Source organism: Ananas comosus, linkage group 14 (assembly GCF_001540865.1).
Source record: "Ananas comosus cultivar F153 linkage group 14, ASM154086v1, whole genome shotgun sequence".
Lineage (NCBI taxonomy): Eukaryota > Viridiplantae > Streptophyta > Magnoliopsida > Poales > Bromeliaceae > Ananas > Ananas comosus.
In genome coordinates this window covers 2253667-2272991 of record NC_033634.1, presented here as the reverse complement: position 1 = coordinate 2272991, position 19325 = coordinate 2253667, and the positions used below count along the sequence as shown (strand labels likewise).

The window sequence follows — 19325 nt, the reverse complement described above, 5'->3', positions numbered from 1 at the left end:
ATATATACATTATAAAGATCTATTTCATTAACGGTTTATAATATTTTAATTATTATTAAAAATTTTTAATTTACTATTTAACTCAAATTGAATAGTTGTAAAAAATATTAGTAAATTAGTAAAATTATTTTAAATTCTTAAATGGTAGAAATACTAAACGATCATGAGTTAGAAAATATTCTTATTTTCACACTTGTCGAAAATCATCAACAGTCCGTTAATAAATATTATCATATAAATTCTCAGCAAATTTCTAATTCAAATGACTCCCTTAAATTAGTTATTAAATTTGTCACTCTAAATATAAACTAATATAATAGTTTTGAAATATTATAAAATTCCGCTGGAACTGCGTGGGAGGCACGCAATAGGTATCCGGCGCATCGAGCCTTAAACCCGGTAGACATGGTCCACAGGTCTACAGATGAGGTGGTGGACCAAAACCAGCGACACCATTTTTACCCCCAAAAACCACACCCTAAGCCCTCGTCGACCCGCTTCGCAATCTCCCTCTCTTCCTCACCCATCGCGAAAAGGGAAGCGCGCCGCCACTCGCTCCCTCCCTCGCCATCGACGCTCCCTCTCTCTTATGCTATATTGCCTTCGCCGGGCCCTCCCCGTTCTACGCTTCTCCTTCTCCTCCTCCCCTCCTCCTCTTCCCTTTCTCGCTCTACGCCTCCTCTCCTCCTCCCGATCCCTAGCGACCTCCGCCATGGGCGACAACCACGCCGCCGCTGCGCCGGCGCCGGCGAGCTGCAGGGATGAGGCATACCTCGACGCCGTCATCCAGAAGCGCATCCGCCTCTTCGAGGCGATCCAGGCCAAGCAGGCCGCCGAGCGCCAGAGCATCGGCGGAGATCCCATCAAGTAAGGGCCATTTCGTGATTTACTATTTGCCAGTAAGCAGTGATCGGTGAGGAAAAGAGACAATTTAAGTAAGTATTTTAGGAATTTTGTGGTATGAATGAGGATGGTGGTGATTGGTGTGCTTAAATTAGTAGACTTGAGAGTGCGTGGTTATAGTTCACTGGTTGGTGGATTGGAACTGTAGAAGGATTTGTAATGAGTTGGAACTGCAGTGGGAGTGACCAGTTCCGTTTGTTTTGTGGGGTTAGCAACTGGAATTGGAAATGGAACGAATTATTGATGTTCGACGGTTGAATAAGATTCAATTCCGGACTTCTAGGACTGACTCAGAATTGGGGATTACTTTTGTCATTTAAATTCCCATTCCACGACCAAAGTTCCTTGACTAAAGCTGTTGTCATCACTTTGTAAAGTGTTAAGCTCCTAGATTACATAACACTAATTTGGGGTTATGGTCACTGATTCGTAGGATAACATTGCCTGATGGGGCAGTAAAGGAGGGTAAAAAGTGGATAACATCTCCCATGGACATTGCGAAGGAGATATCTAGTGGTTTGGCTGCTAGTGCTCTAATTGCTCAGGTAAGAATATTTTTCGTTATACCATCTCACCATTTGGGAAGGTGTATTAAATGGTGGGCATTAATACTTTGGTTTCTGTTATAGTATCTATTAGTATGATGTGTCTGATTTGTATATCTATCTTATTTATGCCCATAACTCACATCTCCTACTGTTCTAGTCCAATAATTTTATCACTTGTAAAAGTTTGTGGGTTTTCCTTGGGTTTAAGGTTGACGGAACATTATGGGATATGACTCGTCCCTTAGAAGGCGATTGTGAACTGAAACTGTTCAAGTTTGATAGCAATGAAGGACGAGACACCTTCTGGCATTCCAGCGCTCACATCCTTGGGGAGGTACTTTCCAGATTGACATGCCGGTCCCCTCAAACATGTTTTTTCTGTCACCTTTGAACACGTTTAGAGAAGTTGTTTTTATTCTCCACTACATTTTTCCTATATTAGCGGTCAGATTTCGAAACCATCTGCATTTTTGACTATGCAATTCTAACTAAGTTTTACATTTCCTCGAAATGTCAGTCTGTTGAATTGGAGTATGGATGCAAACTGTGTATTGGGCCGTGCACTACTAGAGGGGAGGTAAGTTCTTCAAGAATGTTGCATGCTGGCATTTTCACTCACTTTCTCTCTTTCCTATTTTTCCTTTGATGATGGTGATTATTAAATTCTGGAGTTTATCTGAGTGTCTAATCTGACAATTGCTGAAATAAGACAACATGATATAGGGTTGAATAGCATGAACCAACAACTAATTTAATTTATTTTTAATGACAAATTTCATTAAATTGTTTACTTAACTATACGACTTGTTGATTTCATTTAATAATTAGTGCAATGACTCATACTTTGTTTAGTTGCTACATGGAAAGGCTATCACTTATCATAAATGTAATAAGTATAGACAGAAGATATTCTTATGTTATTTATGGTCAAAATTTATGTTAACCTTGTTCTTTTTTTGGTTATGGTGTACTATTGTATTTGTACCAGGGTTTCTACTATGATGCATTCTACAATGATATCACATTGAATGAGGAGCATTTTAGTCGCATAGAATCTCAGGCTAAAAAGGCAGTTGCAGTAAGTTGTATTCTTTCTTTTCCTATTTCTCTTAGTTGTACAAGTTGTTAGATTGCTACAGACGCTTGAAAATTTTAGTGGCTCGGCCTCTGTAATAGCCTCAACTATCAATCTAATATGTAAGAGGTCGCGATAATAATACTTCTATATTTTATTTGTTCTAACAGAATGACAAACAAACCTGGGTTCTTATTTGGCTATTTTTGATCGCTCTTCTATAAAGATTATGCAGTAGCAAACTCCGTGACAGATGTTATGATTATATACTCTGTACTACTAACTAATTGTTTATCATGTCAAACTTAATGCAGGAAAAGCAACCTTTTGAGCGCATTGAAGTTTCAAGGGAGCAAGCTCTTGAAATTTTTGCAGAAAATAAGTTTAAGGCAATATATTCTTATTGTTCGTACAGTTCTGAAACTTTGCATTTTGTCTTTCTTGGTACTTAGATACATGGCTAGTTGTCTTTGTTCTCTGAAGTAAATGGCTGTACTTTAAAGCCCACTTTTACCAATTTCAATGTTATAGTACCTCTCATGCTTGCATGTACATATTTGAATTTTGCAATTTCGGTTATGATATGCAGGTTGAAATCATTAATGACTTGCCAAGCGACAAGACAATCACTGTGTATAGGTGTGGCCCCTTAGTTGACCTTTGTCGTGGGCCACATATCCCTAATACATCATTTGTGAAAGCATTTTCTTGTTTAAGGGTAATTCTTATGGCCTGAAATCTTATTTATTTTGACTTACTGCTTATGCCATTGACATGAGATTGACATATATGGTTAGGCTTCTTCCTCTTATTGGAGGGGAAAGGCGGATCGGGAGAGCTTGCAAAGAGTTTATGGGATATCCTTTCCTGATGAAAAACGTCTCAAGGTGCAACTCTTGTTATTCAAGATGATATATCAAATTAGTGATGCAATTTTACAAGACTATGCTACAATAATCCTTGCTATGTCGGGTTTCTCCCATAATTAATATATTCACACATCTTTTAAAAACCCTGTATGGGTAGCATTGAAGTATAATTTTTTTTATACTTCGCACTTCGTACACACACACACACACACGTTATCGCTTTCGTGATACCTTTTTTTTTTATTTGTTATAGCTGATACAATAACTTGTTTGATATGCATATGATTCCTCAGACTGATTATTCTTACACTAGTATCTTCAATTTTTTTCCATAAATATTTTTATGTCCTGCAATTTGCAGGAATACAAACGTATGCTAGAGGAAGCCAAGAAATATGATCATAGGATATTAGGACAGGCTCAAGAGCTTTTCTTCTTCCATCCCCTCAGGTATCCTGCATTATTGACTTTCCTCTTTGTTTATCCAGCTGGCCTACTTCTCCATGTAAGACATTCTTATCTTAATCATGCAGTCCAGGGAGCTGTTTCTTCCTTCCATATGGTGCAAGAATATATAATAAGTTGATAGATTTTTTGAGAGCACAGAATAGAGACAGAGGCTATCAAGAGGTCTATTTTTTTTTAACTAACCAATCGGTCTGTTACTGTATTAAATTGTTTCTGTTCTCTTCATTGTATTCCTGTTCTGTCTGCTTGTCAGGTCGTGACACCAAACATTTACAATATGCAACTATGGGAAACGTCAGGGCACGCTGCAAACTACAAGGAGAACATGTTTGTTTTTGAGGTAACATTTTATTTTAAAAGCCAGTGGTTTGTACTAGAAAGAATCTATATAAGAATGCTTTAATATCAGTATATAACTCTACATATCATTTATATCCTAGTGTTGAGAATGGCTAGCTTTTCTTCTTTTATTCCTAGATCATGTTTCTGCTATTTGTTTGAGTTGATTTCTTGAATGCAGATAGAGAAACAGGAATTTGGCCTTAAGCCAATGAATTGTCCTGGCCACTGTTTAATGTTCGAGCACAGGGTTCGCTCATATAGAGGTAAGCTGCTTCCAATGAGGGTTGTAATGTTTTAATGTATTACATCAAAACAATATACTGTAGCATGATTGACTTGAAAGTTAAGTATTAACGATCTTTTTGGATACTTTTGACTGCATTTATTTTATTTTTGATCTGCCATAATATATATGTTGATTGTCTTTTTTGGATATCATGCTTCCTCCTGCAAGACTCTTTACCCATTTGGGGATAATTTTGCAGAATTGCCTCTCCGGCTGGCAGATTTTGGCGTTTTGCATAGAAATGAACTTAGTGGCGCACTTTCTGGTTTGACACGTGTTCGAAGGTTTCAGCAGGTAATTATGTTAATGCAATTAGGTTGATAATAAGTTGGTATTTATCTCTTAAGATCCCATTCATGCATAACTCTTTTATATCTGATCTTTACTTTCCTTAACATTCTTTGATAACATGAAATCCTTGTTTTTTGCAGGATGATGCTCATATATTCTGTAGGGAGAGTCAGGTTAGTTTGATTAATTTGTACGGTGGAAATCTTTGTGCTATTAATTTTTTTATTTATAAGAGAGATAATTCACTTTATTTTTGTACAATTCTGTACGAGTTTTGACTGTGCAAATGTGGCATTATATGATGAAAATTTTCAACTGATAAATATTTATGAGTGACCCTCCCTATTGGTAGTTCACGAGATATTTGAACTTGTAAATCAGGTCTGCTTAAACTCCCCTTTCCACTTCATTCCTGAATTCATTGTTTTGGTTGTTGATTTTTATTATGCACCATTTTTCTGATTGCTCTCTTGTTGTACTGATTTTTTGTATTGCAGCTTTTCTATCTCCCTAATTGTTTGTGGATAATTAATACAATCGCTCCTGTATTTATACACTGTTATATCTTGCTGCACTATTTTTTTCCAACAGATAAAAGATGAAGTTATTGGGGTATTGGAGTTCATCAATTACACTTACGGTATTTTTGGATTTACATTTGAGTTGGAATTATCAACTGTAAGTAAATTTTCCCTTTTGTTGTACATATTCATATGTGCTATTAGACATGTTGTTGGGCTCATTGAAACATATCTTAATGCTTTCTCATCCAAATGTATATGCAATTGTACTTTTCATTGCATATAGTGAGAGGTCCTCTCTATACTGATGTTGGTTATTGCTCCATTTGGTCAGCAAGTTACTGGTTTACTACTATGCCTCAGTTTATCTCTCTAAACACAGTAGGACTCGGTTTATCTCTTTAAACACAGCAGGACTCAGTTTTAAGGCCAGTTGATGCCCTTAAATATGGTTTGAGCTGCTGAAATAATATTAACTGTTAGAACTTATGTATCTTATAAGAAATTAATACTTATCACTTGCCTTGAAAATAACATTAACTATTAGCTTTGAGCTTTTTTACGCCAATTATTGATTCCATTCTTTTCACTTGTAAAGAGACCGGAGAAATTCTTGGGGGATATTGAAACATGGGAGAAAGCCGAGGCTGCTCTGGCAGATGCTCTTAATGAATTTAACAGGCCATGGAAGGTATCTTTAGTGTCTTATTAAATACTTTGAAGCAGTGACATTTTCCTAACCACTGGTAGCTTATCAAAACGATAATCTGTTTGCACTTTAAGTGAAACACTGAAGCTGATAGATTTTCTTTATATCTTTTGCATTTTCAATTAAAAACTATCTAAACGAATTTCAATTAACTTTTAGCTTTGTTAAGATGTGAAATAATTTTCGTCCTTCCATGTTCTTGTAATTATCTGGTTATCAGACCGCAGGATTATGCTAAAAATCTGTTCCAGTAACAAGCCACTGCAGGAATGATAAGTGCGTAAAACCTCGAATTGTGCAATATTTCAATGGAATGGAAGTAGATGAGTTATTGTTATTCTTGTTGCTCATTAGGTTTGTTCTCATTTTGATAGTTTTGGCTGTACTGTTGTGAAGTTTAAGCTACTAAAAACTGAGCACCAGTAGACAATTTAAATTTTTGGCACATTTATCTCTCACTAACTCATATATTAAGGAATATATCCATCCTCATTATTCCTGATGAAAATTCTACTTACATGAGACATTATCATTTAAAGCTACTCATCGTAATGTTTCTGATGCAGATCAATGAGGGAGATGGTGCATTTTATGGACCTAAAATTGATATTGGTGTTTTTGATGCATTGAAGAGAAAATTTCAATGTGCTACTTTGCAGGTTTCACATTGTGACACATTCTCTGTAGACTATGAAGTGGCTCTATTTTCATTTTCTGACTTTTAAAATTACTGCTGCAGCTGGATTTTCAGCTTCCTCTTCGTTTCAAACTCACCTACTCTGCAGAGGACGAAGCGAAACTTGAAAGACCTGTGATGATACACAGGGCCATCCTAGGATCTGTTGAGAGGATGCTTGCAATTCTCTTGGAACATTATAAGGGAAAATGGCCATTTTGGCTTAGCCCTCGACAGGCCATAGTTTGCTCTATTTCTGCGAATAGTCAAGAATATGCAAAACAGGTATCAGGATGCTGCCTGTGAAATCACATATTATATTCATTCTTAGTGGTACCCTTAAATTGGCAACAATATGCTCGGTTAGATGTAGTCTTCTAGCGATTTATCATCACTTTTTAGTTTTTACCACAGTGGTTATCATTATTTATAAGATAGAATACACAGATAGTCCCTGTACTTTCAAGATATTGTGACTTTATACCTGACATATTCGTCAGTTTAGAGGGAAAGGGTAAATTGGTTATTTCATAGTTTAAGGTTCATGTGCATAGTAATAGACTTTGTAAAGCTGAGTCTTTAGTTACTTAATGCTGTTGTCATATATATATATATATATATATATATAGTATGACTTGTGTGCTATTAGGAGCACGGAGGCCTCTGTGCTCCTAATAGCACACAAGACCTACTCTCTCTCTCTCTCTCTCTCTCTATATATATNGTGACTTCAGGGCGTGACTCTCTCTCTCTCTCTCTCTCTCTCTCTCTCTCTCTCTCTCTCTCTCTCTCTGTGTGTGTGTGTGTGTGTGTGTGTGTAGTCCGGCTACTATACTCTTATGAGCATGATCGCCTTCATACCCATAAGTCGTTTTCGATGATAGAGCTTCCGAATCGACAACTCATACCGTTAAACATTATCTAGAGTTTTAAAATTTTTAAAAATCAAATTTTATAACTTTTCGACATCATTTATTTTATGATCAAAAGATCTCAAAATTAACAATTTTTAACGGCTTGTATGAGATACTTGCTAGTTTAACGGCGTAAATGAATCGGAATCGGTTGAACTTTTGATAAAAAAATTTTATTCACTATCTAAATAAAGATCAATAATTCCGATCTTAAATTGAAGGATCCAATCATCCATTTTTAGTACGTCGTTCGATTTTGACTGTTCATTTTATGCCCACGTGATGGATTTTATTATGATTTCAAAAAATTACAAAATTTAATTTTTAGAAAATTCAAATAATTTAGATCATATTTAACAAAGTGGATCGTAAATTTGAAAGCTCAAGCTCAATCATCAAAAATAAATTATGAATACAAAGGGCTCTACACGTAAGAGTATAGTAGCTCTCTCTCTCTCTCTCTCTCTCTAGAGAGAGAGAGAGTTGGGCTAGAATACTATTAATAGTATTTGCCCCCTTTTGCTATCAATTTTAGCCTTTCGATCAATTTCTTTGATCATTTCTAACCATTGTATTAAATATTATAACCCAGTGAGTGCCACTCAACCTTAGGGGGACCACTCAACCCTAAAGGACTAATATCATCCTAACCCTACAATTTATCATCCAAAAGGTAAAAACTTGATAGCAAAAGGGGGCAAAAACTATTAATAGTATTCTAGCTCAACTCTCTCTCTCTCTATATATATATAGCAGACTACTGTGTTATTAGGAGCAGAGCATTCCGTGTACTCCCAAGTTTCTAACTATTCATCAATTTTGATGGGTGGTTAAAGTGAGAGAGAAGAGAAATTGAGGAGAAATTAGGTTTCTCAAATTTTCTTCTATTTGAATTTCTCCCCAATTTCTCTTCTCTCTTTCACACTAACCATCCATCACATTTGATGGATAGTTAGAAATTTAGGAGCACACGGGCTATTGTGCTTCTAATAGCACAGTAGCCCTNTGAGTTGGGAACCCCCGGGTGTAGTAGGATTGGCGTGTAGAGAATTAGGTTACCGGTTTTTGAACTATCGTGGTTACTGAACCATGATAATTATCATATAATCGGATCAAGATATATATATATATATATATATATATATATATGGTGGTTGGTTGAATAGTATGATCTAACGGGTGAAAATGATCAAAAGGGTAGATCTAACGGCGGAAAACTTGGTAGCACCAAGTGCTTCATGCTATTAATAGCATAGTAGCCGGACTCATATATATATATTAACCTGCATGTAAAGATTCTATGGTGTTTTCCAGTTGCTCTATTTAGTTTATATGTTTGTTTTATGTTCTTCAGGTGCATGCCCAGATACATGCTGCTGGATACTACGTTGATATTGATTTATCAGATAGGACGATTCAGAAGAAGGTTTATCAATTTCTTCCTGAGAGTTTGTTTGCATATTTTTTACACATGCAACTTGCACTAGCTTAATTATCTCCAACAAGTCTCTCAATGATTTTTTTCTAAAATGTTACTTTCTTAACTCCTTTGAAACATCATAAGTGAATTCTTGGATCACTAATTCATGTACTTTTTCTTTCTTTTTCTTAATACAAAGTTAAAAATATCAATAACTGCCGATGCGTGCATGTTGCCTTAGTTTTTTAAGTATCGTTTTACAATACTTGCAAAACCCTAGCCTATGATTAAGCTATCAACTGGTGATGGGCATAAACTTATGAAATGTAACTCCTCATGTTGCTCTCTTCTTTGCAGGTGAGGGAAGCTCAGCTAGCTCAATACAACTATATATTGGTTGTTGGCGCCCAGGAAGCAGAAACTCAACAGGTTATTTCTTGGAGTCTCTCTCTCTCTCTCTCTCTCTCTCCACTATAATTTCAGAAGGAACTTATCGCGATAGCTATTTTGTTTGTGCCCACATTAGTTTTAAGAGCTAGAGATAAGGCAGATCACTCTGCAATGAGCACCATGTCTCTCCCTTTCGGTATATTTCTCTAAATTTAGTTAAAAGACTTATTATCATCTCTATTTCCTTCCTGTGCAGTTAAGTGTTAGAATCAGAGATAAGGCAGATCACTGTGTTATGAGCGTCCCGGCTCTCCTCGACCGCTTTAAGGAAGTAGCAGCAGCTTACAAATAGAAAATAAATTTTTTTTAGTCGGGTATTTATATTACATAATCTTTTGCAAACTGAGTGTTATACTTTCTAGCACCTGAAATTGGGTCAACTTGGGTCATCAAGTTTTGCCTTAAAACACGAGATTAAAAACGAGTACAGTCTCTTGCTAAGTCATTTTAATTTTGAGTTGAATTTGGTTCTGTAGTGCGCAATTGTTTCATCGCATCGCCTTTTGGAATTAAAAATATCTTCCGACTTGTAGAACTAACCAAGTGATCACTTCTTCCTGTGCAGGTAAGTGTTAGAATCAGAGATAAGGCAGATCACTGTGTTATGAGCGTCCCTGCTCTCCTCGACCGCTATAAGGAAGAAGCAGCAGCTTACAAATAGAAAATAATTTTTTTTTTATTGGGCATTTATATTACATAATCTTTTGTAAACTGCGTGTTATACTTTCTAGCACCTGAAATTGGGTCAATTTGGGTCATCGATTTTTGTCTAAAAAGACGAGTTTAAAAACTGAGTGATAGTCACGTGCTAATTCATTTTAATTGTGCTGTTGAATTTGGTTCTGTAGCGCCCGGTTGTTTCATCGCATCCTTTTTGGAATTAAAACCTCTCCCTACTTGTAGAACTAACAAGTGATCTCTTAATTGAGCAAGTGAGTATTATAGAATTTTTATGCTCTCTCAGGTTTTGTTTGGCAAATGCACTTTGAGGATTCAATTCCGGATAATTAATGCCATGCTGTGTGGGAGGGTGTGTGCGCGCGCTTAATATTTACGTGAGTGAATGCGTGGGTGTTGTAAGGTTGTCTTTGTTGCTAACAACCAGAAACAGCAACACAAAACCCACTGTATCATCGATGCTTCAAAAGCTACATTCTTAATTTATGTCTTAACTACTCTTTGTATAAAAAAATTGCATAAACCTGGGCACATTTTTCTGGTTTCAAATTGTAATCTGCATAATATCTCTGCGAAGAGATGTCCTTCTCTACTCTACTTAAAATTTATCAAAATTGAGAATGTATGAGATAATTTATTCAGTTTTTAACCCAAATCGTTTTTATGAAATTATGCACCTAAATGGAACAATCAAAGTTAATAAGTACGAAATAGATTAGAGTGCAAGAAACTTTTATAATTACACCACCAAATAAAAAAACTTTCAATCCCTTATCCTTATTATTCCGTATAGAGCAATATATAATTAGTTTCTTTTTTTTCTTTTTATCTTTTTTTGGGGGGGGGGCCGAATCACTGTATCAACCCTTACATTAAATCTCCCAATCGTACGACGAACGAAGCTGCGATGGTGTGTGTGTGGGGGAGAGGGAGAGAGAGATTCGTTGCATAATCCCCAAATTTCCTCTTCGTCTCCCTCCTTTCCTCGAGGGTTCCTATCCCAACAACGCCCCTAATCCGAGGTAAACAATAAACAGAGGATTCTCCACGGGAAAGCCACCTTTTTTGGCTACGAATTTGAGTTTATTATTAGTTCGCTAGGGTTTCAGCTGACGCTTGTATAGTCGAGTTGGTTAGTTCTTGTTTTTTGATTCTCTTGGCGTGGTAAGTGCTGCGAAGATTCAATTTTTTCTCGCTAAAAATTGGTTTTTCTTTTTGAAGTGCGAGTTTAGGTAAATTTGAGTTTTCATCATGTCGTGGATGTTTAAGCGTTATTAAGTTCCTCAGATTTTGGGGTTCTCTTGAGTTCTTGGGAGGGGAATTTTGACGGAGAATCGAGTAGATTCGGACTTTTGTGTGGCTTTTCTCTTGAAAGGTAAAATTTGACATCGACAAGTGGTCTTCAAATTGATTAGTTGAAAGGTTTTTCTTGATCAAGATTAAGTTGGCTGAGGATGGTATTTTGGCATCTGTCTTGGTGTTGGTGGGATTACCTGCTCAACTATTTCATGAAGTTGATTGAGTTGTCGATCAAATCCCATTCTGGTTGGAGAATGACCTCCTTGTAGTTATTGGTGTGATGCTAGGGCAATTGTTTGGTGAATAATCTTGAGTTCAAGCGAGAGTTTAGGAGAGCAAACCGGAGAATGCATCTTCATTTTCATGCAAAATTTATCAAAATTGATCATTTTCTTTTGATATGTTGCTTTCTTAGTATTTTGCTGATGAGTAGATTTCTATTCCTTGTAGCATAAGTGCCAAGAATTGATTTGGTAGCCAACATCTAATATACTAAGCAACCTTGTTAAGTATTTTATTCTTCTATTTTTCAAACTAAACTGCTTTGCCTTTGTTTTATCTGCAGTTATACCTTTTTATTGAAAACTTGAACGGCTATGCAATACTGTCCAATTATTTTTTATTTTTCTTTTGAAATGTTTCGCCTTATTGTTTATTTTCATAATTAATGTTGAACTCCCAGAGAAGATGGAGAGTAATGCTGATTCTGAAGTAACTAACTTGCATGGTGACATTACTGAAGCTTCTGAGACTACTGTCGAAATAAAAGTCAAAACTTTGGATTCTAAGATATACACTTTGCGCGTGAACAAATGTGTAAGTATTTCGTACTTCTTTATTTCCCACATTTGGTCCATATAATGATCAATTTTCGTCTGTTCTGCTTTCTCAATTGAGGTTTACTCTATTGCTTGTCATCCAAAGTTCTAATAATTTATACATTACAATGTCCATGTTACAAGTATCATCAGTTCTCCTTCTTGCCATTAAGGAGAATTATTGCCTGCAATTGATGCATCCGTACACCATACACCATGAATGTATAACCCTCTATTTATTCTGCATTTTCAATCTAACCATCCCGTTTCTTGGAGAGATAAGGCTACAACTTAGGAGATAGTACCGATTGAAATATGAGATGGAATCACAGCCAATGGATGCTTGTTGCGTAGATGTACAGATGCACCGTGTGTAGACAAAAATTTTCTAATTAATAGCAGATGAGAACAAGAACGGAAAAAAAAAAAAGATGCTTGGAGAAGTTTGAGATATCAAATGTCCAAGTGGAAGGTTGAAGATTAAATTAAAACTTCACTACAAGTTCATAAACAAGTACTGCAATTTACCAATATATTTAACGGGATCACAACGAAACTTCGACCTGCTGTAATGGTCTAGAGAAAACCAGAAGGGCTGTTAATTACTTTAGAAATGTAAATTTCATTATCACAGGTGTGATGCAAATAAGTAGGTCCTAGGCTATTTACTTATGCGGACAAACATTTTACTTTTATCGTCGGTTGGAACTTTTTATTTCACTTTTAGGGCATATTTTGCATTACCATTACCTTTATTATAAATATGCCTGTTCCTCCCAGAGAAAAAAAAAAGATGAAAAAGAATTAAAAATTTTACTCCATTGATTGTTTGCCTTCTTCTCTTGGGGCTAGGTTTATTGGCTACTTGAGCGTGCATATTTATTTCTTGGCACTTTAGATATTTGAATTATTGCATGTCACTCTCTTTCTTTTAAATGAAGGAAGAAATAAGGAAAGCAAATTGTAAGTTTGGGTGCATTTTTGCATATGGAAATCCATGTTGTCATCTTCCTGCTAGCTTCTCTGATTATGCTTAATGGATTTCAATCGTTGTGTTCCATGCAGCTACCTGTTCCACTTCTCAAGGAAAAAATTGCTAACGTCACCGGGGTAGTATCAGAACAACAACGCCTTATCTGTCGTGGAAAGGTTTTGAAAGATGACGAACTCCTTTCTGCGTACCGTATCCTCCTTCGGGCATTGAATGCCTTGTACGTTCTCCATACAGATATTTCAATATGGATTTTTAATTTTTTACGTATACCTTAAATGGTATTACTTGAAAATCTTCATAAAATTGTTAAAAGATATGAAGTTAAATGCTTCATTCTAATGTCATATTTTTTTGAAGAGCACTGGTAATTCTTTTGCTTAACTTTTTCGTGCATGAGTAAGTAATTATTATGTGCAGGCCCAAAAAAATTATACTAACAACTATGTTTTCTTTCTTTGAATTTGCGAATTGGCTGCTTTTTTTTTTTCCTGCTTTCAAATTTCGTTGTAACTGTACAATGCGGCGCATATTATGTGATTAGACGGTTCATTTTTATCATTGATAATTATAAAGTTTTCCAATGAGTTTGCATCTTGTGCTTAAATTGGATGAATGAACAAGCACCCAAAGTTGATGGTTTCATGTTGAAATCCTAGGCTGGTTTAGGAAAAACAAAAATTTTCAGAATTCTTTGGCACGTATAATCCTCTTGGTTATCTTTAGATTTCTTTGAATTCATGTTTAGATGTTAGGTCTTCACGTAGATGCTGAAGAAAAATGATGAAACTTCAGAATTTTTTGACTCCGAGAAAGCAAACACCTCTGCATATTTATCAACATAATTCTTCTGTAGATGTTTAAGCCTTTTACCTGGTTATATACTTCAAGTCTCTTAATGGAGCTTTGTTTAGAAATTTGTGGAGAACGGACAGGGACAAATTGCTTGATATGATGGCTAATAGCCTTAAAAGAGGTATGTGCAAGTTTTGGTGAGAAGATAGATACCTTAATAAGATGCAAGCTTGCCAAGGAATGGTTTGTAAGGAAGGTTTCATGAACTACAATTTAAAACCTAAGAATTTATTATTAAGGTTCTTGTGAAATTTTGCCAGCTATATTTCTCGTAAGGTATGTATATGGAAGCAGAGAACAGTGATTTTAATGATGTCCTGATCCATCCCTTTCTAACATTTGGTATAAATTTACATATGTAGTGTGCATTAAATTGGTCTATATTATATGCTACACTTTATATGCTCGTGTTGCTCGTGATGTTTTTCTCTCTTGCAATCATTTAGCATATGTACATGTGTCATTATTTGTCGTTCGTTAATTTCTCTAAGAGCATTGTGCTCTAAAAGCTTCACCAATTTAATATATAGGCTGTATTGTTGATTACTTTGATATTTAAACTTTCACCAATTTAAGACATGTATTGTTGATTACTTTGATATTTAGTTCCTTAACATGTTGAGTAGATGTGGAAGATGGCCATACATTGCATCTGGTTGTTAGACAACCACACCAATCTTCATCATCACCTTCAACGGGAAACTTGGGACATGAAGGTGCATCAAGCAATTCAGGTAATATGGATAATTTGAAAACTTGGCTTCATATCTGGTTGGATGACTATTTATTTGCTCATCGGCTTCTAGCTATTTGAATGTTCGGAAATTGTATGCATAATAATTTACTAATATTTTAAGCCGCTACTTATGCCATATGTGATGGTAACCTTATCATTTGTTTTAGAGACCTAGAGGTTTTGTCTATTCAAGCAACCAAATTTTTTGCTTTCAGAAATTTGGTTTCTTACATTTACTTTAGTATGTAAAGAGTTGGGCATGTACAGAGTTGTCAATTGAAAAGTTACTTTGCTCTATGTTAAAGCAACTAATACTTCCTCAAATACAGCTCATCAGCATGGCGGTTCAGTGACTCGTAGCATCGTTTTTGAGGCCGTCAATATAGATCAAGGCGATCATCAACCTCCACACCTTAGTCAGGTGAGGCTTCAAGAATAATTTTCTATGTATTGTGTTAATTTCCAGTTAGTTCAGTCAGTTTCAATGAAGTTGGCTGTCACCTATGTTTCGATTTCTTTTTGCAGATTATCTCTAGTATCTTAAATTCTATTGGGGCAGCAAACAATGGTTCACACAATTTGGGAACTTCTGTTGTGGTAATCGACAGATAAATCATCTACTCTACTCTACCTCAATTGCAGCCAAGTTTAACTTTATAGTGTTCCTTTGATTTTTTATTTTTTTTCCCCTTGTTAGGGTACGCGAACAGCTAATGATACTGGGCACTCAGATTCCAACCAACCACGTCCAAGTCCTGCTTCTCTGAGGGTTGAGCTTGACTCACAACAGACTCCTCTTCGATTTCAGTCTGGAGCTCCACTAGGATCTCAGCAGCCATCAGTAAGTCATAAATCCTCATAATGGAATAATTATGTTTTAGATTGGTACAACGTTTCTCTACTAACTTTAAAGATGTTTATTGAGCTACCTTATCAAAAGTGCTAAGTGTGCTTTGGTTTTTTTGGCAGGTCATTCCTGATTCTTTGACAACTATATACCAGTATCTAGACTTTATGCGGGAGGAATTTAGGAGAGCAGGGTTCAACATCAGTGGTCTTACTCCTTCTCAAACCCTATATATCTCGCAATTTTTCTTTTTTAATCTGAAAATTATGAGATATTCAAATTTCATGCCTTTTTTACAGGAAGTGCTCAGGGTGTTGATGGTGCAGGCGGTGCAGGCATGCATTCTAGACAGGGTGGTCTGCCAAGTTTGGAATCTTTAGCTGAAGTTATGCAGGCTACAAGACACCTTCTTACGGAACAAGCTGGATTATCTTTAAATGTACACTCTTCTTTCTCCATATTATTGTGGGTTTTACAAGTAACAATGTATCATATTTTTGTGGGTTATACGAGTAACAATACATGATGTCTTGGAGTTAAGAGTGGATTATGTCTGGCCATTTGGTGTAACGATGCTAGCTTAGAGTTTTTTTATCATATTCATTTGCTTCCAGTTATTAACTCTTATTCATGTTCTTTTGCTATTATTTCTATAACATTTTTGCTCCTTTATTTCATCTAGATATTGTGTTTAGATATTACATTTTTCCAGTTTTATTAAGTGTTGTGGTTAGCATATTTTGTCAACCTTTTACTCCGAAATATGCTTTTGTTGTTATGTTTTGGCGAGTCACTAATTAATGAAACCTTATCTTTGTGACGTTGGTAAATCAATCTAAAAGAAAGATAGCAAATAATTAGTGACTGAATACGGCTAAGATATCTGCATTTGGTGACAACACCTTGTTTTTGATACAGCAAATTGCAAGACAGTTGGAGGATCATGTGAATGTGTCCGATCCCTCAGCTCGAACAAACCTTCAAGCTGATGCAATCAGAGCAGGAATGTTACTACAGAATTTGGGTTCATTGCTTCTCGAGCTTGGTCGCACGACAATGATGTTGCGCACGGGTCAATCACCAGTCAGTTTCACGAATGGCTTTTATCTTATTTTAATTTTTCATGTTCAAACTTTCTCTGAATCCACTCTATGCTTCTCCTGTCCAGTCGGAGGCTGCAATTAATGCCGGGGCAGCAGTTTTCATCTCTGCATCGGGGCCAAATCCTTTGTTGGTTCAGGTTGTATACACTTAACCAAATGCATACTTTACTGCTGCTTCCCAATTGCTAAACATTTCCTTTGCAGCCTGTTCCCTTTTTCCCTGGATCAAATGTTGGGCACATGGGAGCTGTATATCCCAGTGTGGGTTTACAAGGTTTACAAGGTGAACCACTTGGTTCTCTATTTCGTCCTAGAAATATTGATATACGTATTCGTGCAGGTATTAAGATCTCCTTTTTAACGGCTTTTACACACATATATATGTAATCAGCCAAAATCATCTATTTACGTGTATACCCTGTAAATTCTATGTGTAATATGACCATACCTGTAAGTTGGGTAGTCATCCAATTCATGGGGGAAGTGGTTTTATATTAAATGATATTTCGTAAATAGGGGCATCTCTACAAGGGTTGTAGCAGTAAGAACTTTACTTTCAGAAGTGAATGAAAATTCAGCTTTTGCGAGGTTATGTATGTAAAAGATGATTTTGTGGGGAGATGTATATGTCAAAACCCCTTTTTTAAATGCCTCTATTTTGTTCCGATTTCTATATGCTCATAACTTGATAATAATGGACTCCTCTCGATTAGTAGGTCGTGCTGTACCTGTTGCAAACCCTAACCCAGGCGAACAGACTAACACACAACAACCTCAGGAGCGAGCAAACACAGCAACAAATCCATCCAATACAAATGCTAGTCCTCAAATATTTTCAGGGGCAGCAAGCACTGCACCTTTAGCTGGAGAGCCAGGAGTAAGAGTATTACCGTTAAGAACGGTGGTAGCCGTACCTTCTGGAGTAAATCTGATGCCATCTGATTCGTCTGGGAGTGCAGTCGGATTAATTTATCCTTTACTTGCCAGAATACAATCCATACATAGTGGAAATGTTAGTGACGCAAGAGGTTCTCGCTTACCAAATGAACCAGTACAAACTGAACCTAATATCAATGGACAACCTAATGTCGTGCATGCAGCACAAACTCAAAATGCGGAATCTAGTTTGGGGGGTGCTCAAACGAATAGCAACAATTTCCATGAAAATACTGAGCCTCAAGTTTCTGGGTTCAATCTAGCAAATGAGTCAGCTGCATATCAAGGTCGGTTAAAATTTCCGTGGCTTCTTTTCTTGTTCTCTCGGAGTGAGTTAACATTTAACCATATGCAACTTATATGCTGGATTATGGTACGATAGGCCACCAGTTATGAACTATTATTATTTTCCTACTATGCATATAATAATTCTTCTGTTGATACTAGATAAATACATGCTCAACAGACTTCAGGCATATAATTATTTTTGTTGCAGACCAACAGGAACAACCTCATAGTAATAGCGAGAATAACTCTCAACCTCATGTTGAGCCACAACAAATTGACCAAGGACCTATGTCTCAGCTTCTGAATGGCGTCGATCAGTTGCTTAGAACAGTATTTTCTGGAGAAGCAGTTCATTCTGCTAGTACTGCCATTCCTCAGGACACAGTCACAGTTTCTGTTGCAGATCAGATGGGTACAAGAAGTAATGAAGCATCAGGAGTCGATGAAGAAGGGATACTCTTTTCCAATTTGATTCGTCACATTATGCCGTTCATATCTCAAGGCACCGAAGCTGATCAAAATGGCTCCTCAACAGCACAAGTAAGAGTAATATATTCTTATTAGAGTTCTGTTATTGTTTTATTAATGGTTGCCATTAGTCGCTCCAATATCAGTAACGATATTTAGGTATATAATGTGAATTATGACTGCACGCAGGCTACAACGGAGAGGTTGAGTGAGTCAAGAGAGAACATAAATGAATCGAGCGGCTCTCAGCCTCGCCGAGACCCGCCTGAGGACCCTAATCCGAAGCGCCCAAAGGTAGTAGGTCTTTGAGAAATTCTGTTATATTCTTGTGCTTGCTTCAATCTTATTATTGCTCAAAAATTGGTAATATGCCAAGATGTTCTCTAAACTCTTCCAACACACGCAGACCGAGTGAATGATTGATGGATAAAGCTCTCGAGGTTGATCATTTTGAGGGTGTTGATCGAGCTACTTCATGATATCGGTGCGAGAGATCGAATCGAACAGCATTGTTTGACCAAGAGAGGGTAGAGTAGTTATTGTTCTTTGATGATATGAGTTTTTGTTAGAGTGTATTTGATGCTTAGTGGGTGAACAGCTACTGGTATTTGGTACATATTATTTGGCGCAGGTGTCGGCCTTTTTCATTTTGATCTGTTTAAGTCCCTCTGTAATCTCCAGGTGCAACATATGACCTTTCTTTCCTCTGTTAAATATTATTATACATGGTCATATTACTATCTGTATTATGTGATGATCTATTCATTTCTTTTCAGAGTATTTATAATGTTTCACCAAAGAGAATTCCTTTTCGCTCTCTGTCGAGTATAATTC

At 36.4% G+C, this 19325-nt stretch overlaps 2 protein-coding genes across 10 annotated transcripts; both read left to right on the top strand.

The window, feature by feature from the left end:
• LOC109720520 (threonine--tRNA ligase, mitochondrial 1-like) lies at positions 503-10358 on the top strand. Of its 3 annotated transcripts, none has more exons than XM_020247691.1 (22): positions 503-867; positions 1337-1448; positions 1660-1785; positions 1969-2028; positions 2440-2529; positions 2841-2915; positions 3116-3244; positions 3324-3413; positions 3757-3845; positions 3929-4025; positions 4117-4203; positions 4384-4468; positions 4691-4785; positions 4923-4955; positions 5374-5460; positions 5902-5994; positions 6579-6671; positions 6752-6973; positions 8957-9028; positions 9380-9451; positions 9669-9740; positions 10038-10358. In XM_020247691.1, the coding sequence occupies exons 1-22, from the start codon at positions 590-592 to the stop codon at positions 10131-10133; spliced, it is 2253 nt and encodes a 750-aa protein (XP_020103280.1). In that variant the 5' UTR covers positions 503-589; the 3' UTR covers positions 10134-10358. The 3 variants fall into 3 exon arrangements, with proteins under 3 accessions (XP_020103280.1, XP_020103282.1, XP_020103281.1); XM_020247693.1 differs by having other exon boundaries at positions 9669-9786; XM_020247692.1 differs by lacking the exon at positions 9669-9740.
• LOC109720504 (large proline-rich protein bag6-like) lies at positions 10988-19290 on the top strand. 7 transcript variants are annotated; one of them, XM_020247667.1, is made up of 16 exons: positions 10988-11172; positions 12137-12265; positions 13333-13450; positions 14740-14847; positions 15179-15270; positions 15375-15446; positions 15547-15690; positions 15819-15903; positions 15996-16135; positions 16615-16779; positions 16865-16936; positions 17004-17139; positions 17513-18022; positions 18232-18563; positions 18681-18785; positions 18898-19290. In XM_020247667.1, exons 2-16 carry the CDS (start codon positions 12137-12139, stop codon positions 18904-18906), a joined length of 2217 nt encoding a protein of 738 aa, XP_020103256.1. In that variant the 5' UTR covers positions 10988-11172; the 3' UTR covers positions 18907-19290. The 7 variants fall into 7 exon arrangements, with proteins under 7 accessions (XP_020103256.1, XP_020103258.1, XP_020103254.1 ...); XM_020247669.1 differs by having other exon boundaries at positions 12132-12265; positions 17004-17082; XM_020247665.1 differs by having other exon boundaries at positions 12132-12265.